Here is a 22,492-nt window from a genome sequence, read left to right as displayed (position 1 = left end):
AGACATGACATGATCTTGACAAATTTATTTTATACAAAAATATTTTTTACATTCAGTATACAATTGTACATTGCAGACATTTTTCACATTATTGGTGCATTTTTCAAACACATGGATATTGTGCTTAAGTACCTTGAGGCTGTGATATAAAGATAAAACAAAAGGATGGATTTTCCCTTATATGAAAATTCTAATTTGAGCCAGAGTAATGATTCATAAAAATATAGAAATATTGATTATTTACTCTGGTAAATTGTACACAAGTAATTTGTATTCATTAGATGAAAGGCTTGAAAGATTGTGTACACTTATTCCACTTCAGATAAGAAGCTATTCTCTTTAGCAGATAGAGCTATGTGGATAAACTTGTCAACATATGTAACATTTACATTTTAACAGCATTTGGTCATCCAAAGCGATTTACAGTGCATTCACTGATACATTTTACCAGTATTGTGTGTGCATTGGGAATCGACTCCATGAATATGGTGCCGCAAGTGACGCTCTACCAGTTACAGGACCTCATATCTCTTTCTTTTCAGTCTTTCAGTTGGCATTAGTCTTTGAAATCAACATGAAACAATTCACAACCCATTTTACTTCTTGTAAAATGATCCTGAAACTTGATTATGAAAATGGACTTGACCGTTCCACATCAGAGTTTGTAGTTATTTGTGAAGGAAATGAAACAGCCAGCACACATTGGTTTAATTTAAAGTCCCCCTGTAGTCATCCCTTAAAACTCATCTTTGATCACCAAAATGACATATTTGGAAGTTTTTTCTTTGAAAAAAAATCATGCCTTAAAATATCTTGAATGTAACTCGACACCCTTGCCTCATTTAGTATTCGCGGTTCTATGAATATGCAAATGAGCCCCGCCTCCACTCACTCACTCAGCTCAGAGATCCACTCGCTGACGATCACACGTTGATCTGATTGGTTACAAGGTAGTTTGTGACGTCAGAAACACCAGCGATTTCAAACCGCGTTTTTCAGAGTCTTTGGTTCACTGCAGTTTTAAGGAGAAAATACTCAGCAATGCTGTCGACTGATGAATTTACACGTTTTGTCTTAAAGCATATTAAAAACACCACATACACATATAAACAACATTAAAAACTTGATTTTCACCACAGAGGGACTTTCTCTGAGCATGTTATTACATTTTAAGATATTGTTTTCTTTGAATGACATGGCTAAAATATGCATTAAGAAAAAAACAAAAAACAGGTTCAGTTTTGATTTCATGTTGACTCACAATAGCACAATAGAAGTCTAGAGCATAAGGACCAGTAGCTTCAGAACAGTTCAGTATGGCTGCAGGCCAGTCATGTTGTACCCAGCCGGTGAATGCCAGATTGGAAACGGGTAAGGATAGGAGGGCAAAGAAGCCTCGTAAGACCCAGGGAAGGGGGTGCCCACTGGTGGACAATGCATAGAGTGGGTCTGAGCATTAGGTATTGTTAGATGTGTTGGAAGAAGTACAGGTTGAAGCTTCAACTGGTCGGATAATTCTCCCTGGGATCTCCCTAAGGTTGGAATGTAGGGCAAACCGGCATGGGGGTGGAAGAGGAACTGCTGGGTAGGAAGAGGCTTCGGCAACATAGTTTTTCCTTTCTCTTTTCTGTCCGTCGTCATGCGATGCTGAGGGGGCACTGGGATCTTCTTCAAATAGGCTTCATCGGTGCTAGGCCTCTTTAGGAGGTGCGGGTGATAGGACATGTGTGGCTTAAAAGTGGTTTGTAGCCTACAGGGATCCCGTGGTAAGACTTTCGAGAAGCTTGAGGTGTGAGGAACCCAACAGGCTTTGGTGTAGACAGGCGAGGGAAGCCTTTGGGATCCAAGTCTGGTGGCGGGTTTACCATCCGAGGTCCATAAAAGACTCCTTTGAGTCTTTTCTTGATGGGTTTGGCCATTCACGAATTCCCGGTAATGGTAGTGGTGATAGTTGGCGAGTTCTTTGCTGTTGGGGTAACAACCGAGAGGCTTGCAAACTCCGGCGCTACTGGCCTTGGATGTGGGAAGAGTTGGCAAACGGGAAGGTGTTTTACTTTCGGTCTCTTTGACGGGAGACTTCTGGGTCGTCACGGCTATACAGTCCTCGGATGAGACCGAGTAAGGAGATGGGCTTCGGGACAAGGAGCCGGACGGAGAGGAGACGGGAAGCGGCGAGCCTTCGGAAGAGTGTCGGGTGCGTGTAGAGGAAGGGTTAGCGGGAGACTGGGAAGAGTGGGATAGCTGGATTACGGAGGGTCTCTCCAGTTCGGTACCATCTTCCACGGAGCCAGAAGCAGAGATATTGAGGCTAGCCTGAGCCATACGCTTCTTCTTCTCCAAGGGAGAGATCACCGCAGCCGGGATGGGAGTCTGAAGGAGTGGGATCTCTCTGGGACCGTGGACGGGAACCGTGGACGGCTGATCAGAGTCGGAGGATGGCATCCATGAACCGGGACGGGAACACATGCCTCTCTCCTGAGAACGAAAGTGAGATGCGTCAGGACAAGAAGCAGATTGATACATCGTCACACGGGACGTTTGGAGATGCATTAAAAGTCGCTGTTTGGATTTAAATAGGCAAATGCTTAAGAGTCTGTGATTGGATCATTAGTGCAGTGATTATTATGTTTCTAGCCTGTTATATGAGTGTTATATGAGTTATATAGATATCTATCTATCTATCTATCATCTGACTATTTCTATCTATCTATCTATCTATCTATCTATCTATCTATCTATCACCTGACTATTTCTATCTATATATCTATCTATCTTTAAACTACTTTAAACAAACAAACTCTCTGGTCCGGCTTTCTCAGGTCAACTTAAAGTTAGTCTCGACAAACTTTTTTATCTAAGTTTCCTAAAGCCTTACTTTACTTTATCTTCATTGTCCCCAGGGGGAAATTCTTTTCCACAGCACTGCACTTGTTTAACACACACAACATAATCAATACAAATAGACATAATACAAAGAGAAAAAGGGAATGAGAGAGAGAAAAAAAAAAGGCAAGTAACACTCAACGATGTCGGTTATTGAGATATGTAATGGTTGCAGGAATCAGGCTTCTTCCAAAGCGAGCCCTCCTGCACCTCAGAGTCCTGTACCTACGCCCTGAGGGCAGTGGGGCTAGAAACTCATTAAGTGGATGTGTGGAGTCCTGTTCTATTGAGATTGTAAATTCTATTCTAAAGCCTTGTATTGTGATCCCTCCTTGTCTCAAGACTAGTAAAGTAGCACGAACATCCTTAGATTAATTTCCATGAACTGCTTCAGACAGTCCACCTCAATGAATCAATTCAACAATCTGTTTGTGTCATCACATTGTTTTCACTAGTTCTCATTTGACAAAGAGTTTCTTTGATCGAAGTGCATTTCTTGCCGCTCACCTCGCACTCTTCTCTCTCCATCTTCCTCTTCTTCTTGCTCTCTGGCTTACTTCCCCTGTTCTCAGGGCTCCTCTTGTACTGTTTGCGAGGTTTGGAGGGTGGCAGTGGTTTGTCCTCCTCCCCTTTCAGTTGCCTCTCAAAGGGCAACACCAGTCTGCACAAAGAAAGAGATGTACTGTTGGAGTAATGGCCTAGCGGTCAATGCACATGCCCTGAATCTTGAGTTAGAGTCTTCCTTGTAAGAGTTTTCATTGCAACTTCTCGTTCTGCACTGTAGCCAAGTCAAGTCACCTTCATTTGCATAGCGCTTTTAACAATATAGATTGTTTTAAAGCAGCTTTACAGTGATAATAGGAAAGATTGTTTTGGCTTTAGAGCAGCTCTAGAATAAAGTTATTGTCCAGCTAAAGTTAGTTTTGATTGATTCACTTCCATTGCAAAGATCATTAGTTATGTGTCCTACACACCTCAAATCATTAGGTGTGTTTGAGATTGCGAGTGTGTTTACCTTTCGTAGTGTCTGCGTGTGCATGTGGCGGCACTAGTGCTGCCCGGACTCCCACCCAGCTCGTCGTACACATTCTTCCATAGCCTGCGCGCTGTTACCTGTGAGCAAACACAACGTTATCATACACCCTCAGCAGAAAACAGACCTGAATTAACTGCCTAATCTTCAGTGATACTTCTTTCACGTTGATTCAACTACAAGACAGATGCTAACGACAAGGCCACAACACACATCACATAGTAAAAGTGATTTCGAAGTTCTTTCTAGGGATGCACGATATATCGGCCACCATATCGGTATCGGCCGATATGTGTTCATTTTTAATGTTATCGTTATATGCCCAATAAGAATATATCTTAAAGCTTATAAATAATGGATTATTTCCTTCAGCTGAGACACTTCAGATGTGCACTGTTCAACATGATGGATTTTAATTGCTTGATTTATGATTGAAATCACTTCAATAAAGGAAAATACAGTTCAGTGCAACATGGGTAGCTCAAGTCTGTCATATATGCTACATAAAATTATAATGAGAACATCATAATTGTGTGTTTGGGACATTGCTTTTAACGGTGAGACTTTTGTTTTTTGTTTTTCTCAAAATTTATATAAAAATTTGGATTTAGATTTATCGGCCAATATATCGGCTTTCAAATATGAAGAATAATCGGTATCGGCCATAATTTTCATATCGGTGCATCCCTAGGTCTTTCTACTGGTGCGTTCACATTTACTTTGTACAAAGTACAAACGTACAAATGTCAGTAAAATCTGACATTAAGACCGCGACCCAAACAACACCCAAATTATATCTACTACATCAGGTAGACGAATAATTATTTTCTCATGTGACACATGCAATCAAACCAACAACATAAAGTTTGATGCATTTCAGAAAAATAGACACGCAGCCCAACAATGTAATAATTAACTGAAAAAAGGATGAGAATGTGCATCCGTCATGTAAACAATACAAAGCTTCCGCCTGCATCATGTGAACAATCTGCCCATACAGGCTATTTTCAACATAATTACTGTTCAAATCACACCATACAGACGCTTCGAGGTGTCTCCATAAATTAAAAGAACATATAGCCAAATATGAGCCTTTACACCTTTAATTTCAGGGAAATTTCGTTTTATATTTCTTGCATTTTGTTTCACAGTTTGTGTACTGCATTGCATTGCATTATCAGTCCGATCAGCTCTTGTCATAGTGGAACTTCATGATTACTCACTGCTTAGTTTCAGAGGTTGCCTCATATGTGTCTTAGTACATACCCCAAATTTATTTTCACAGGCTGATAAAGGTTTCAGCTTTACACTGCGAATACTACTCTTACTGCCTGACACATTGCTAAATCAGTTAATGACCAAGGTACTTTTTATAGGCAGGTGTCAGTCCTCTGAAGTGTCTGTTTAGAGGCAGCAAACACATTCATTTTAGATGTGTTACTGGAATAAAGTTTGTCTGATGCAATAATGGCATTTTTTTCTTTTCTTTTTCTTTGCATGACTCTTTTTAGAGTGCAAGGTCAAACTTTCCACTCCCAGACCCCATTCACACAAAGAAAACAAGACCCTCTTTGACCAAGGCTAAAATTATATACAGAAAGACATCGGTTTTACTGACCACACGCACACTTATTAAAAAACAAACACTTTAGCACCTTAGAGTGAGTGGAAACTTGAGGGTGAGAACAAAGCTTTGTAGAAGCAGGTTTGGACATGAAGAGCAAGGTGGCGGATGGACCCCTATTCTCATTGTGGTCATAACGGTCACTTGCTGCATGTATGGTGTGACCTAAAGCCATCATAGTTTCCACTGTGCAAGAGCAAGACGCAAATGCATGACCTGCTTCTCAACTTCCTCGTTTGGTGCGGATACCAGTTGGCATACTTGCACAATATATCGACGAGATAATGCTATCAGTGGCATGAATGAAAGATGGGGGAGATAGACCAGCAACAGCTTGTGAAACGGGTTTGCTTGCTTGAGGATACCTACCGCATCATATCCTCCAAGAGTCTCCACAGCTTTGTAGATTTTCCACAGGTTGACTGGAAAAAAGAAACAATCTTAAAAATCAAAGGTGATATGTAGATGCACTTCCCACAAAGAGGGAAAATGCAAAAATGTACACGTCATTTTAGTGTTTCGACAAAAGTTCAGTAAAAGGAGGCCCTTTTTATTATCTATTATCTATTCATTTTATATTAGGCATGGAACCCTGTTACCAATATAGAAATAAAAACAAAACTTTAGCCTAAATGCAGTTTCACTCAGTTCTGGCTTGCTATTATGGAACCAAATTAATAAACAAATATTTTTACACTAAAATTGTTAACAGAGTTACAGTACAGGCCAAAAGTTTGGAAACATTACTATTTTTAATGTTTTTGAAAGAAGTTTCTTCTGCTCATCAAGCCTGCATTTATTTGATCAAAAATACAGAAAAAAAATGTAATATTGTGATATATTATTACAATTTAAAATAATTGGTTTTCACTTTATTATACTTTAAATTATCATTTATTCCTGTGATGCAAAGCTGAATTTTCAGCATCATTACTCCAGTCTATCACATGATCCTTTAGAAATCATTCTAATATTCTGATTTATTATGAGTGTTGGAAACAGTTCTGCTGCCTAATATATTTGATGAATAAAAGGTTAAAAAGAACTGCATTTATTCCAAAAAATAAATAAATTCTAATAATATAAATCTTCTTTACTATCACTTTTTATCAATTTAACACATCCTTGCTGAATAAAAGTATTGATTTATTTCAATAAAAGAAAGAAAAAAAATTACTGACCCCAAATTACTGACCAGTGTACAGTATATTGTTGTTACAAAAGATTTCTATTTTTAAAAAAATTGTTTTTTTTTTCTTTCTTTTTTTTTACTTTTTCTTTTTTTTACTTTTTAAAAAATGAAAAAATATTAAGCAGCAGAACTGTTTCCAACTTTGATAATGAATCATCATATTAGAATGATTTCTAAAGGATCATGTGATAGACTGGAGTAATGATGCTGAAAATTCAGCTTTGCATCACAGAAATAAATGATAAATTAAAGTATAATAAAGTGAAAACCAATTATTTTAAATTGTAATAATATATCACAATATTACTTTTTTTCTGTATTTTTGATCAAATAAATGCAGGCTTGATGAGCAGAAGAAACTTCTTTCAAAAACATTAAAAATAGTAATGTTTCCAAACTTTTGGCCTGTACTGTATATGTTTGAGCTTGACAAATGCAGTCAACAGAACCATTTTTGTAAAAATTCAGAGGTTACACTTTATTTTAAGGTGACGTCGTTACTCAGTAATATTACTGTGTAATATTAATTAAATACATGTACTTACTATAGAGCTGTGGTTTGGGTTTGGTTAAGGAATAGTTGCTTGTAATTATGTTATTACTTTAGTAAGTAACATGTGGTAACGTGTAACTATGTCACATTAAAATAAAGTGTTACCAGTTCCGAAAATGGAATGAGATGCAAGATGAGGGACTAAGTTATGACTAATGATTTCAATGGCTGGATACAGTTGAGAAGATCAAGACTAATTTAAGATTTTTTATATTTAAGAGTTTTCACAACAAAAATCATGTAGTTTGTGTCTATAATCCTTAAAAATGTCCTGGCACACCGTATTCGTGGAGAGTGACAGTTTTTTATATTAGTGGTTCTCAACTGGTGCTAAATGTTAATAATAAAATGCAATTAGTTATATAGTTTTAAACATGGTTTATGATGACAACAATGTGTTTTGTGAGGTGAATTATGGCTGCTGAGAGCATCAACCCGTTTAGAAACTAAATTCTGAGCAATTTTGAATATCATTGGGCCAAAGCAGCTCTTCGTAATATATATATATATATAGAAAAATACATTTACATTTATTCAATTACATTTGCATGATTTCGAGAGTTGAGAGTTGAGGTTTTGGTGTAGGGTTACCACATGATTTTCAATGTCAAAAGCAAAAGCAGCTGAAAAGCACTGATTTATATAATATTATGAGATGCAACAGTTAGACTCACTCTGTTTAAAGCCAAGGTGGGGAATTCTCTCTATCGGCGTGCCTCTTTCCTTCATAAAACAGTACAGATTGGTCACAAATGTCCTCTCTTCACTCTCCGATTGGTCGGTTCTGGAAGCCTCGTCACTGCTATTGGTGGATGCCAAGTTCTCCGTCTCCATGCTGGTCTAGTGGGAAAACGGCGTATGGTTAAAAGACACAAAGTCACGAAAATTGTCCAACGAAATAAAACAAATATCTGGGTGCTTTTGCTTGAAGAATATTTTAGCAATACAAGGCCTATTCTAGAACATTAGCTATGTTTTCATCCAGAGATGAACTCACGAACAAAATTGGAATATCGCATAAAACATTTGCGAATAAAGCACCGTTTCCATCAGGCGAGTGGAAAAGTACAAAATCGGCACTTCCTGTTAAACTGGCGCTTAACTTACATTATGAAAAATGTAAGTTGCTTCAGTAGGAGAAGCCGATGTGGTTTTTTCGTATATTTTTCGTATTTCGCCGGTTACTCCAGGTATGCCGTCCAAACAGGCAAAGTCACATTTAATTTATTATTCACACATAATTTGTTCAGTAAATGTGATCCCATCATAGTTTATGCGCATGTTTTGTCATCAGATTAGAAAAATGTATCCGCCTCACTTGAGCGCATTTTGGCGTTTCCATCCAGCGTTTTTTATGCGATATCCCAAAATGCGCATAAAAATAGGTGGAAGAAAACATACTGTGACATTATTTTCACGACAATTACTATACATTATTTTATTATATACTCTGTATTTTACTGTATTTTTACTTATTTATGCATTTTACTTATTACTTATATTCAAATGGTAAACAATGTAAATGATGGTAGTATTGCTTGTTTACTGATTTAAATTAAAAACTATTTGTTTTCAAGTAATAAGAATTTAATAAGAATCACCATTAATAATAATAAAAAATAAATAAATAAAAAAAGGTAAAACTTCCAGACACATCAGGGTAGTGAAAGATTTAGAGAAAATTAAGTGCTCAACAATGCAAAAAAATAGGCTTTTTTAAAGGTGAAATGCGAATTTTCTATTGGGAATTTTTCTATTTCACATAATTGTCAATTTCTGTCTAGTTCAGGAGTTCCCAACATACAGTAAGAGTTCAATAGTCAATAAATATACAGTATGCATGTGCACTGTACACGATATAATGCAGGCAAGATATGAATATATGTGGGAGAGTTTATGTCATTTACAGGAAACGGCGTAATTGTGCTTCGAACAACCTTCAAATTTCACTTTCACACAAATAGCCTGATAAACCTTCTGACTGATTCATTTTCTCAAAGCCTCATGCAAAATTGCAGGTGATATAGGTGTTCATGCAACTCCAGTCATATTCAGAGTGCGAGACTGAAAACACAACAGCTTTGGCTTTCACCACCACTTTCAATAAGTAACCAGACATCCTGTTTGAAGGGAAACCGAACCACTGGTGGGGTTTTCACAAATGAGAGATGCACTAGTGCTGTTCTCCACGCTATGATCAAGACTCGTGTGTTGCAAACATGAGAAACTGTGCAATTACTGCAGAGAGAGAGAGAGAGAGAGAGAGAGGGCGGGAGTTAGAGATTCTGCTGGAAATCACAAGTATGAATGTATACATTACACAGTCAAAACTACCTTCAACATTTCTCACATTATCACAGTTTATTCGCTATAGTTTAGAAAATTCTCAGTTGAAAAACTCCCAGTTGATATTTCACTGGTTTAGACTGTCTCACAGATGAATTATGTTGAAAATCTGTCAGTTGTTAATTTTAACTACACAATTAGATTATACCAATTTAGCTCAACCAATTACCAAGCAATGCTTCATTTTGTTCAGTTTGTGTGTAAAATGGTCACATTAGCAATTAAAGAAAAAACACTTCAGCAAAACATGCTCAGGTCAAAGTGTCTGGATCATTTTTGGTCCCACATTTTTACTGGTAGTCACTGTATGAAGAATTATTGGGTATAATATGTCTGTTTACTGTATTTTGCTATCCTCACTTACATAAATTAACTTTAGTGTCCTGCACCCACTAGTAAAAAAAAAATATCAAAAATGATATCTGGTGTCTGAATAATTTTTGATTTGACTGTATATTATACTAAAAAAGTGAAGTGTTCGCACTTGTCTATACAATTTGATCAAAAGACCTTGTGCAATTAAACTGTGCGTAAAAGTATTCAATGAACACTTGTACTGTACTTCAAATCTTCAAAATATATTTAAAAGAAACTGTACATGCAGATAATATAATAGTGCTGAAATAAAAGCCCACTTTAGTGCTTTAACTAAAACTTTTTAACTAAAAGCTTTACTTTCAAGTACATTTTAAATAATTATGTTTAATAAACTTTTGTCATGCTAAAGAACTATTTTGATGTGTTGACTAACATACTAAGGCACTTTTGATTTGTTATAAATCTGATATTTAATTTAAAGTTAATATATGTACTAAATTGAAAAGTCATCATTACAAGTGTGTAATGACAAACGTAATTAAATACATGACACAAGTTTCAATAGAAATGACATTAAAGCGTATTTTAGTTCAGCTTACACATGAGCATACTGATTTAAAATTATATTATTTCCATATTAAGAACTCTTTGTATAAGTATGTAAAAAAGCGTACTTCTTTTTTCAATTTTTTTTTTTGCCTAAATCAAGGCCAATATAGACCAAAACACAAGTTTTCAGGAAATGTTTATGGTTTCAGACACCACTACAAATAGCTGTCCCCTCAGATAATGCCCTGTTTAAGAGGATAAGGGGTGAAAATTGGGACACAGCCCTTGAAACACAGCACGATATAGGGCAACATCCATGTCTGTAATATAAGGTGACCAGATTTCTGAAATTGAAACCTAACTTATTGTCTATGAACAAACAAACGGACGCAAAATATTTCTGTATGTTTGTTTTTAATTACTTTTTGTTTAACTTATCAAATGTTATTTTCTATGAGTGTGCTCTTGCATTACTCTCAACCAATTGATAGTTATCACATGACGTCACATCCAGTAATTTTTACCAGGTTTGTACTAAGTACTCGTTTAGAAAGACAGTGATTTCAAAAGATCAAATTCAATATACACCTTATTGATGATGTGTACCATGTACAGGCGAGCAGATGAACCCATAAATGCAAGAAAACAGTTATAAATAAAAGAAAACGCCAAACCATTTAGCATGTTGCATTCATATTCTGGGCTCATCTGATCGCCTGTATATAGTGTGCATCATTAATAAGCAGTTTACCGAATTTGATCATTTAATATCACTGTTTTAAAGCAGTTTAAGTGTTTTTTCGCGTTTAAGTGTTTTTGATTAAGAACGTTAACTGTCAACTCATTGTTAACAGACAAGCGGATTCTATGACAAAGATTGTTTCACTCAGTCATTTTAATAATGTTAAAATGGTTTAATATTCGCAAATTTGATTAAGTACTTGTGCCCCCGAGTGCCGGGAGCTTGCCGAGAGACTCCGCCCACACGCTCTTCTGATTGGCTGTGATTTTTGATTGACTTTATCGCATCTCATAGTCGCATCACGTCTGGTGCGGACAGACAAATTATTTGTCGCTGGAATCGTATCGCATCGCGTCTGGTTAGGACCAAGCGGCAACCTTCCCGTCTCTCTCTTCAATCCAACACTGAAGTGAGTTAAACTGCAGTTCATCGACTGGCCACTAGAGACAGGCTGCAGAAGAGAGTCAATCCCATAGACCCGCATGTTAAAAATGCCCAAATTTACAGCAGAAAAAAAAACATGTTTACAGCCTGGTACAAAAAGTGTTTTTGGTCTATATAGCTAATTTTGCCCTTCATGACGACTGTGAGGGGGGTGAATATTTTTATAACTCATCCATTTAAATTATATCAAGCCTTAAAGTTCTGCATAATTAAGGGCGTGGCCATTTGAGTGACAGGTGGATTGCCGCTGATGTCACTACTAGCATTTGTCTGCTGTCTGTTAGCATCACGTCACCTCAGCTAATCCGCCTCGCTGCCCATTTTCGTTTATCCGGGAGTGACGCGCGGCCAAGATGGCGACGGCCGGCTCTGCCCACTTTGTGATCAAAAATGCTCTTCAGAAACAGTACAGGTGACGTCACGGACACTACGTCCATATTTTATTTACAGTCTATGGTTAGGACACAATGTAAGAGCTGTGCATGTAAACCTCACTCCCCTGATCTCAAGAGGCGCACTAGCGATTGATACTAGCTAGCGGCTGCGGTCTTTAACGTCCTTGTTAGCGTCGGTTCGAATCATAGACATAGAGGTTTGAATCCCGCTCAGAGCGGGTCAAGTAGGAGCGATTACACATACAAACAGTATTACTTTAACATGAATAGCTAGTATAAATGCTCTGCTCTTGTGCTGGTAAAGTTCTTCATAATTAATGAAGCGGCGTGAAGTAATCAGTATTCCTCGCAGCGCCCTCTGTTGGTGAAAATAATCACTACATCATTGCACTGGTAATGTTGCTTGGGCTTTTTCGCAGTGTATCAACACCTCAACACCTTATAGATGTTCTTGCATAACCAGAAAGGAACAAGCCCTGATGAAACAGGGAAGTAAGTGAATGTTATCTACAGAAAAACAGCACATTCACCCTGAGTGGCAAAGTGTTATAAGCTGATCAGCGCCAAAGTGGAAGTGCTAAAGCTAACCGGCAGAAATACAAGACAATGACCCACAGTGAGGGCAGGCCGCAAGTGAGAAACGAAAGAGTGAAGGAATGCAGAAATGAACGTGACTTAAAGCTCCCTGGTAAACTCCAGAAAATCAGTTCACGTAAGCTAATTGTTTCAGAAGTTGCATAGCTGGCATATATATTGTGGCGTGATGCAAGTCAGACCAACTGGCTGTTAAAGAGAGCAGGATAGGATTTTACTGAATTTCATTTTTTGTAAACTGGCCAATTATTAAAGAGTCAATTTACATGGAGAAGTCTTAAAGATGGAGTAGTAACAGGGTGGAAAATGGTCATTATATTCTTAGAAATGTACATTGTGGTTGCACTTTATTTTGATAGACATTCTACTAACTATAAGTAACTTTGGGTTACACTTTATTAAAGGTGTCATTGTTACAGTGTAATTATATATTTAAGTATTGACATGTAACAATAACATGCACTTACTGTAGGGTTAGGGTAGGATTAGGATTTGGTTGAGGGTTATAGTTGCATGTAATTATGATTAATTTACTGCATAATTATTACTATGGTACGTACACGTAATGATATTTAACAAGGACACTGTCAAATAAAGTATTACCTAACTTTGCAACTACATGTCAATTAGCAGTTATTAGAGTATTAGTGGACTGTTAGGTGGAATAAGTTGACATGTAGTTGCAAAGTTACTTAGTAGAATATCTAAAGTGGACTATTGAAATGAAGTTTTACTTAAATTTTTTGTTGAGCCCTTTCTCTTTCCTAAGCTGGTTTGCCGGTCTTAGTTTTGGGCACAGATCATCTTAAACCAGCTCAAGCTTTTGTGTTTGTGGAAACAATTTTTGGAAACAGCATTTGGTTAAATCACATTCACTCACCAAAAACCATTCATAACAGCTTGAGAAGAGAAATCCCCCTGTGCATTGCGCACAGAAAGCTTCGGATTTCCACTTGATGACTTTGGTGGTTGAACTGTGTTCGTTTGCTGCCAGAGTAATGTTCAGTCAGTAAGTTTCACACTGAATAGAGTTCCTCAGAGAGGGTAACTTCTTCCCAGAACAAGGCCTCTACAATGACTAATATTGAGCATATAGAGCTTTATTCTAACCTCTGACTAATATAGAAGACAAGAAGGCCCCTTTTCAGTGTACAGAAATGAGTAAACACTGAGGCCTAAGTGTAAATCTCTCTCCTGTAAAGGGAATAATATCATACATGTATGTAGGCCCAAAAGCTGGGGCAATCTAAAACGAGTCTGATTCATTCTTTCCCTCGCTTCAGCCATGAATACGACCAGAGCAAACACACTGACACATGCTTTTTGCTACGGGTACAACCGAGCTCCAGTCTGTCCTGAATTGAGTCATCTTTACTGAAATTTCATGTAGAGATTTATCTGATTGCCATCTACCCAAACACTTCCTGTTATATTGACAACACTGATAATAACCAGCTTCGAGGAATAGCGTTGAGAGACGTTCTTGGAATAAATGTTTTAAATATCTTTTAATCAAGAGAAATATGTTAATGAGTCTGACCCACATTCTACTCTACACTCTTGAAAATAGCAATAAAAGTATTTTCTTTGGACTAAGTGTGAATAGCCATTCAAGTTATTATTTTGTTATTAAGTTAAGTTATAATTATTATTAAATACTATTTGCACCTCAGTGCAGTGTAGTATATTATACAACATATTCAGTGTATTTGATTGTATTTATAAATGGATGATGTTTCCTACTTGTCCCTACATCCCTAAAGCCCTCCTTTACACCTAAACCTAATAAAATACACCTAACCCTAACCCGATAAACACTTCATTCCCACTATTAATTCATCTTTAGGTACTTTATTGTCACCTTTTGAATATTTTCTTAATTTTTATTTATAATAAAGGCTGATATGCGGAGAAGAATAGGTTCGAACTCCGCCTTACTGATCCTGTTCTCAGTGGGATTTCAAGTGTTCTTTAAAAACGTATTAAATTATTAACATGTTATTCACACTAAGGAAGAAAATGGTTCTTTCAAAACGAATCACTGGATAGTTCGTAAAGGGGCCGTTCACACCAAAGACGGTAACTATAATGATAAAGATATAGTTCTAAAACTCGTTCTAAATGTAAAAGAATGGGCGGTATATCGAGTTTGTACGATATATCGATATAGTTTTTATAAACGATATGGAATGAGGCAATAGCGTTTATATCGATATATACAGTACTTTGATACGAGCGCATCTTAAAAATAGCGTCACACACTTCAGTGAACGGGTGCAGTGAAGATATATTGCTAAAATATTGCTTGTTGAACTATAAATGTGCCATATCATACAATTTATAAACCCACAAGTAAGTAACTGTAAAGTGACTATTGTAATGTGGTAATCAAATGTAGGTTAATGTATTTTTTGTTTTTATTTATTTAAATTTTTTTAGTTTAGTGAATTTAAAAATAAAATCTTTTGTAATTTGTTGTGATGATGTGAAAACGTAATGTGATTTTAACCCTGTTTTGCACATGAAAGTCTATATAGCGTAGCCTGCATGGTTACATTCACACTATATTTGTTTTCATAGCCTTCAATATGAACATTGTTTGTAGGACGACATTGGGCAGGATGTGAAATTATAATTTAAAAAAAAATAAAAACTGATTTTTGTATCCAAATAGAAAAACAGAGAAAATATTGAGATAAATACAGTATATCCCCATTCGACCAAAAAATACAGAGATATGATTTTTTTGTTAAAAAATATAGTTATCGTTCTTCAATGGCATCGCAGAGAAAATCCCCTTTTGGAATCTTTATTATTAAGAGTTTATAATACACAGCCAATGTATATATTTTGTGTATTAAGTGCATTTTTTCTCTTTTATCTGTTACAAAGTCATTTTTAACCACAAATTTAACAAAAGGAAATGTTTGAACGCACATCAACATGTTTGGAACGTGCTCTCATTAAACTATTGAGGGCACTTGATATGCAACAAAAACATGAGATCACTCGTTCAATTTAATACAGTCATATCAAGACCGCAATGGGGAAGAGCTTAGCTCTTAGACGCTACCTTAAACTTTCAAACAGGAAGGTTTTTTTTTTTTTTGCGTGAGCCCCCGTCCCTCTCGAACTGTGGCTAAAAGTAGCACAGCCCCTGCAGTGAGAGACTCGCAGATCTTACATTTCCACCATTCAAATTTCGGAAAAGTGCGTGGGTAAGTCTGCAGCGGACGTGTCAATAACACTCTCAAAATGAGAGTTTCTACATGCTGAAGGAGAAGAAGACGCAGTGGCATGACCAGCGCTCGCCACCAAAACCACACGGCTTTCAACTTCTGACGCCACCCTGGAAATATGATGCATCTTTGCACTAGCATACAAACGCTGTTTTCAATTACCAGAAGTGTGAGAGAGAGAAAAAAAACATCTGCCATTGTTTATATGCCTGTCTCTGTGTGTGTGTAGCATAAAAGAAATGACTAAACACAAGCCACATTTTACTCAAAACTCTCTTATTCACTTGTTATTCTGATGTACTGGAGAAATGAAGAACTGAAAACTGTTACTGAAAAAATAAAGGGGAGCAAAGACTTGTTGAGTAAATGCATGTCAACACACTGGGACACTGATTTTTCCACTGCACAACGGATCAAATAAGAAGTATTTTCTAGCAAAATGAAAGTCGAATGGACAATCTGTCAGATGTCATGTGACTAACTACTGTTCCTGACATCAGCATTCTCTGTAACCGAAATATTGCAATAATACCAGAAATCAATTTGGCAACAGTCATTAGACCGAAAGGGGAAGTGAGCTGTTATTTTTACAAGCAAATTTGCACTTCAGCAACATCAGAAGGATCAGTTACGTGACATTTACATAAACTACCATGCAAATTCAAATTCATGTTTACAGTTATAAGTTTTGGGAGATAATGATTTCTCACGCCTTAAAGGGACAGTAAGAACTCTGTCGCCGTTCACTCGCCAAAACCATATGCTTTTAGTCGTTCGGTGGAACAAAAGCGGAAATTTTGAGAACTGTTACGCAGCCTTTGCCACAGAACCACAATAAAAATAGTGCATTGGACTGAAGTCATATGATAGTCTCTGCTAAACCACCAAATGTTCTCAGAAAAGTGTCTGAAGGCTTGGAGTGACAGGAGGATGAGTGAATCATGAGAGATTGCTGGTCTTACCTGGTTTGGTGAATTGAGCTCCTGCTGTGTGTTTTCACAGTCTTCAAGCTCTGCTTCTCCAGATTCGACCTCTCCTCGAGGGTCCAGCACTGAAACACAGCCCGCGAGACTGGTTACACACACACGTCAACGATCTAAAGAATCCACAACTTTCAGTGGGGTTTTCAGTGTTGATATCGAGAAAGCAAGCCAACTGATCACCTTTATAAAGGTGATATATATATATATATGGCCATTTTTTTATGAATATGATTGACTTTAAAACCTAGTATAGAGTCCTTTTTCTCAGAAAAAACACATCAAAGCAAAGGTGGATTTATAACATGCCTGGGGTAACTTTATGATTACTCAAAAATGGATAGTTTCAACTCAAAATGATCATCGTTAACCGAAACCTGAGTGGCTTTCTTTCTTCTGCGGGACAAAAAAGAAAAAAAATGTTGACTTTCAGTGTATAGGCAAAAACTGCTGAAACATTCTTCTAACAGTGTTATTTCTTGTTTATATACTTTTATAGTATTCATGTTTTGAATGAACTTTTTATTTTTATATTTTCAGTTTTCACTGTAGTTTTAAGTTTTTAGTAATTTTGTTATGTGCTTTTGTCACTTTTACAAACAAGTTTTTATTTTATTTTATTTTTTACATTTTTTTATATAGCTTTAATTAATTTTTATTTCAGTTTTAGTTTTAGTAATTTTAGTCAACTTATTTATTTCAGTTTGCTGTCAAGGTAATATTTCTAATTTTCTAGTAAAAAAAAATAAAAATAAAAAATAAAAAAATAAATATATATATATATAGCTTCAAATAATTTTTTATTTTATTAGGTTTTTTGTTTATAATTTTCTATGTAACATTTTTTTTATATATATTTATATTTTTGTACTTCAACTTACATATTTCAGTTAGTTGCCAATGTAACATTTATAATTTTCTAATTTTAAGGTTATGTTATATTTATATTTTGTCACATTTTTATATTTCTATATAGCTAGGGTTAGGGTTAGGTTACATTTTTATTTCAGTTTTAATGAAATAAGTAATTTTAGTACTTCAACTGAATTATTTCAGTTACTTGCCAATTTAAATTCTTTTCCATCTAATATTTATATTTCTAGTTTTATATACATATATAGCTTTAATTAATCTTCATTTCAGTTTTAGTAATTAAACTTAATCATTTCAATTAGCTGCCAAGGCAACATTTCTAATTTTTTTAAGTTTTTCATCCAATATTTATATTTTATTTCAGCTTTATTTCAATTAGAATTATTTCAATTTTAGAAATAGACAATTATTTAACAACAACAACAACAACAACACTATGTTCAAAGTGTCCTACAGGTTCGAAATGACATGATTGTGAGTAAATGATGCCAGGCTTGAACTAACACTTTAATCACATCAATCCCGGGAATCCCAATGACCTCCAATATCAAAACAAGCAGCTAATTTACCACACACTGAGCACCTCTCGCTCTGTGTACAGCACGTCAGCTCTATAAAATGCAGTTTTGCATTAGAAGTGTTGAATTAAAATAGACGTGTGAGAGAGAAAGAGAGAGAACATTCTAATATGAAACCACATGATTACAACATGACTTCCTGTCTGTATGCATAAACCACAGCTGTGATACTTGCTCGAATATTAAAAAAAAAACTTTGTGTGCTGTCTAACAAAACTGCCACGGATCCTCAAGATTATAATAAAGTCAATATCTCGCATGCATTCACCGAGTCAGTCATGTGTGTGTGTGTGTATTAACATACGGCCTTTTTTTAAATGCTCATATGCATTTTTTTAGAAGGTGCAGAAGCACATAATATCATCAAATTTCAGGAGCGAGCACGTCAAGCCATCGCTGCTCAAGCATCGCTTCAGCTCATCTGACAGCATCTTATTTACAAGACCAGTGAATTAAATGTTCGCTCTGGGCAGCTTCTACCTCTAAGTCTCCACTTCCCTTTCTCAGAGCCTCCTCGCCACTCTTCACACTCGTATCTGTGTGTCTGAAACATCCAGAGGCGCTTCAGACGCTTCCGGTGCCAGGGCACTGAACAAGCCTTCTGTTATTCCACTTCCCCTTCTGAGCCACAGTGCAGAAACATTGTGACAAGTTCGACTGATATTATCACTGGTGCGATAGCAACTTCTGCATTGTTTTCTGGAAGGATGATGCTGATAGGACCTCGATTTCATCATTCAACAACAGGGCGATATTACATGAAGTCTTTAAGATTAACCTGCGGCTTTTCTTCTGATCGTGAATCTGTCACATCCCGGACTGACGATTGGAATCTGTGCCGTCTCAAAAACAAAGCCATTGCAACATCATAATGTAACTCTGTGATATCGTCACAGAGGAGTTATGACGACGTCAGACGCTGAACAGTTATCATCAGTGTCTGTGATGTGTTTGATAAAGCGTGTATGTTGTGCCATTAGGCTTATCAGGCTCACTTTCATCAGTTTGCTGTCAGTGTATCGGATCAGGGGTTTTACGCTTCAACAGCGATGTGTTGCTATTTCTCTAAACCACTTCCTCAAAGAGCAAAACTTGTTATGGTTACTCATATATAGGCCTTATTACTGTCACTCAAATTACTAAAATGACAGAAATAGCTACGGCAAGCCACTTACCAGTCTTTAAAAAAAAACAGTGACTAATTTACTAGGATTTTATTTCTAAATAGTTCAGAAGTATCTTTTTCAGTTTCACTAGCCATTATTAGGCTAATATTCATTCTATTACTCGCTGTTTATTCATAATTGTTTGCGAACTTTACTACACTGTAAAAAATGATATGATCATAAGCCATTTTCAACTTGTTTTTATAAATTATACAAGATTCGACTCATTTTTAAAGTCAGTTTAATGTAATTTAAGTTGAAATGACTTAAACTGTAAAATCAACATTTGGTTCAGATAACATAGCAACAATATTTTTTTACAGTGTAGCAATTTCTGGGTGAAAATTCTTTATACACTAAATTATTTTCATTGTATAATCTCGCAAGATTTTTAATTTAACTAGCCTATAATGCCATTAGGACTAGTCAAAACAAAACAAAACAAAAACAATTATAACAAATTACAACAATTATTAAAAACTAACTTACAAGTGTCTCAGAAATGGTTACTTTTGAAACTGAAACATATATTAGTCACTATTAAGATTACTTATGTGCAATGTAAAAACGTGCTAGTAACAAAAATGTCCTAGGTATATATTAGTTAGTTTTAAGCCATGTCAATAGACATATCGTTATTTCAATTCCCAAATCATTTCAAATGTATTTCAATGTATTGCCATGTATAAATAAGCACTGATCACTTCTGCACAGTGTAGATAATATCTTAAATCTATGAATTAGGCATTCAATCTAAAACCTGATTTGGTTTTAGATCTGATTTGTTTTAAGGAAAACTGTCAAGGTCTAGAAAACAAGTTCACAGACATCCTCATTCTTGTTAAAAACTCATTTAAAAGCATTAAAATGTACCGTGATCATGTTAATATTACACATTATGAAGTTATCGTGCATTGATAGCAACAGTTAATAGTAATATAATTGCTTACCCATTTTCGAAAAGTGCGTCGTCCACAGACTGTAATTTCAGGAGCGTGTATTGACGTCTATCTGTCCTTGTTTAACAGTAATTGACAGCTCAGTGTTCAGCACGCGCTTCCACATCAGTGTCACTCTCGAGCTCGCCTCTCATTGGTCACACAGTCACTTCCTCACTCGAGCATCAGGAACTCTGGGACTCTGAGTTTTGTTGCACGTGTTTTTATTTAAATGCCACTTCGCGTGAATATTGCACTATATATTTCACTCTCTTAGTATATATTGCCTGTGGGTTTTGCATTGAATCTCTGTTCTTTAACCCAACCCCCAAAGTGAAAAATATGAATTATCACATTTTCAAAACTTTGATTATGGAAGCAAAGAGCAAAATAAACAATTTTAGTAGTTAATGTGTGGCAATAATACGCATTTACAGTGTCCCTCAGTTGTGACTTAATTTTCACCACGACCAACAATTTTGCACCTAAATAAAAGATCTATAAAAATGTGGCTTTTAAGGTGTCCGTGAAGATCAAATCAGATGGAATATGACATATGTGAAACAAATTTACTTATTTACAAAATTACTTATTACTTATAATTTTCCACAGCTTATGTTGTCTAGAGTTTTTTTCTTTTCTTCTTGAGGGGGGGGGGGGGGGGGGGGGGGTATTTTGTATTTTTAATTTGATTTAATTTGATTTAGTTCATTACAGGTAAGTGCAATGCAAAAAGTACAAGACAAATACAAGGCATTGTGGTACGGTTTGTAAAACAAATAATAACTGGCGCTGACATCTTGTGCAGATTCTTGCAGTGTTGCCAGACGTATGATAATTATCGTATATGTACGATCATTTTGACCTCTGTACGATCAATAATGGAAAAAAATACCATAATGTACGATAATTTCAAAATTTTGTGATACTTCAAATGATGGTTGTTGTAATCATAGGGAAATGGAAACAATTTTGCAATGTGTTGCTGTTGCGGCTGGTCAAGCAAATGTTTGTGCTTTGTTTCTGTTGTTGGATATAAATGTAAACATATCTATTAAAATACTGATATTCTGTCTATAACTCCTCCCCGAACTTCTCGCTGTCCTGTATCTTGCTCTCTCATTGGCTGTCGGTCATCGCCGATGTCATTTTCAGTCACAGCAGGATCGTGAGTCGCAGACAGGTCCAGATATTTAGCATGCCAAATATCTCACGGGCGTCTGCGACTCGTCAACGATTCTCTCAGATCGCGTCTTTGATAATTCACACTGTGTGATTGTCACTCGCGTGAACGAGCACTGATTTGCCTCCGATTTTGGGCAAAATCTGTCGGCGAATGAAAATCGGGCCTAAAATCGTGCAGTGTGAACTCGGCATAGCTAAAAACCGAACTTATTATTTTTTTAAAAAGAACACAAACTTACATCTTCGTTATAAAAACTACCTAAAATGATAGAAACCATTTTTTTAAAATAAATTATTAGAATACATTGAGAGGGCATATACTGGGACCAGCCACCTGGGGGCGATCAAAACGCTTTGGCTTCACTTTTCAGGACGTGTGCTATTCCCTATAGCTACCTACTGTATATTAGTCCACTAATACAGTTCACTTGAAGGAGTGAATGAAAACGAGTGAGCGTAATTATTACCACTCATAATTATTGCGGTGCAATGTGGGGATAGAATGAGTGCACTCAATTACACCACGTTTTGTACACCACTACAAATGGACGTCCCCTCGAGTAATGCCCTATATTTGAAGGTATAGGGGGCGATTTCGGATTTGGTCACAGCATCACCTCGCTTTCATTGATTCCCTTTAAAAATCAAAGATGGCGCTCCTGTGAGGTTTAGCTTATTATTCAGTTGTACAAAAAAATTATACTCAACACGAAAGTAAATATACATATAGGTATTTTAATATTTTTAAATAAATTTTGGAATTGTTATTTTGTAAATAAATTAATAAATCCAATCAAATTTCCTAAAGTCTCCGCCAATCTAATTTGCATAATACGTCGTCACGTGATAAATTTGCATTT

At 36.2% G+C, this 22,492-nt stretch overlaps 1 protein-coding gene across 1 annotated transcript; it reads right to left on the bottom strand.

Annotated features, from left to right (window-relative positions):
- Window positions 1-8: 8 nt before the first annotated feature.
- On the bottom strand, window positions 9-20,603 carry arid5a (AT-rich interactive domain 5A). The gene is made up of 7 exons (XM_084086815.1): window positions 20,460-20,603; window positions 16,875-16,963; window positions 7,960-8,125; window positions 5,910-5,962; window positions 3,899-3,996; window positions 3,391-3,544; window positions 9-2,475 (listed from the first exon to the last, which is right to left on the bottom strand). Exons 1-7 carry the CDS (start codon window positions 20,461-20,463, stop codon window positions 1,312-1,314), a joined length of 1,728 nt encoding a protein of 575 aa, XP_083942941.1. The 5' UTR covers window positions 20,464-20,603; the 3' UTR covers window positions 9-1,311.
- Between the last annotated feature and the right edge of the window lie 1,889 nt (window positions 20,604-22,492).

This window comes from Abramis brama (assembly GCF_963993115.1).
Source record: "Abramis brama genome assembly, chromosome: 16".
Lineage (NCBI taxonomy): Eukaryota > Metazoa > Chordata > Actinopteri > Cypriniformes > Leuciscidae > Abramis > Abramis brama.
This window is presented reverse-complemented; position numbering and strand designations above follow the sequence as displayed.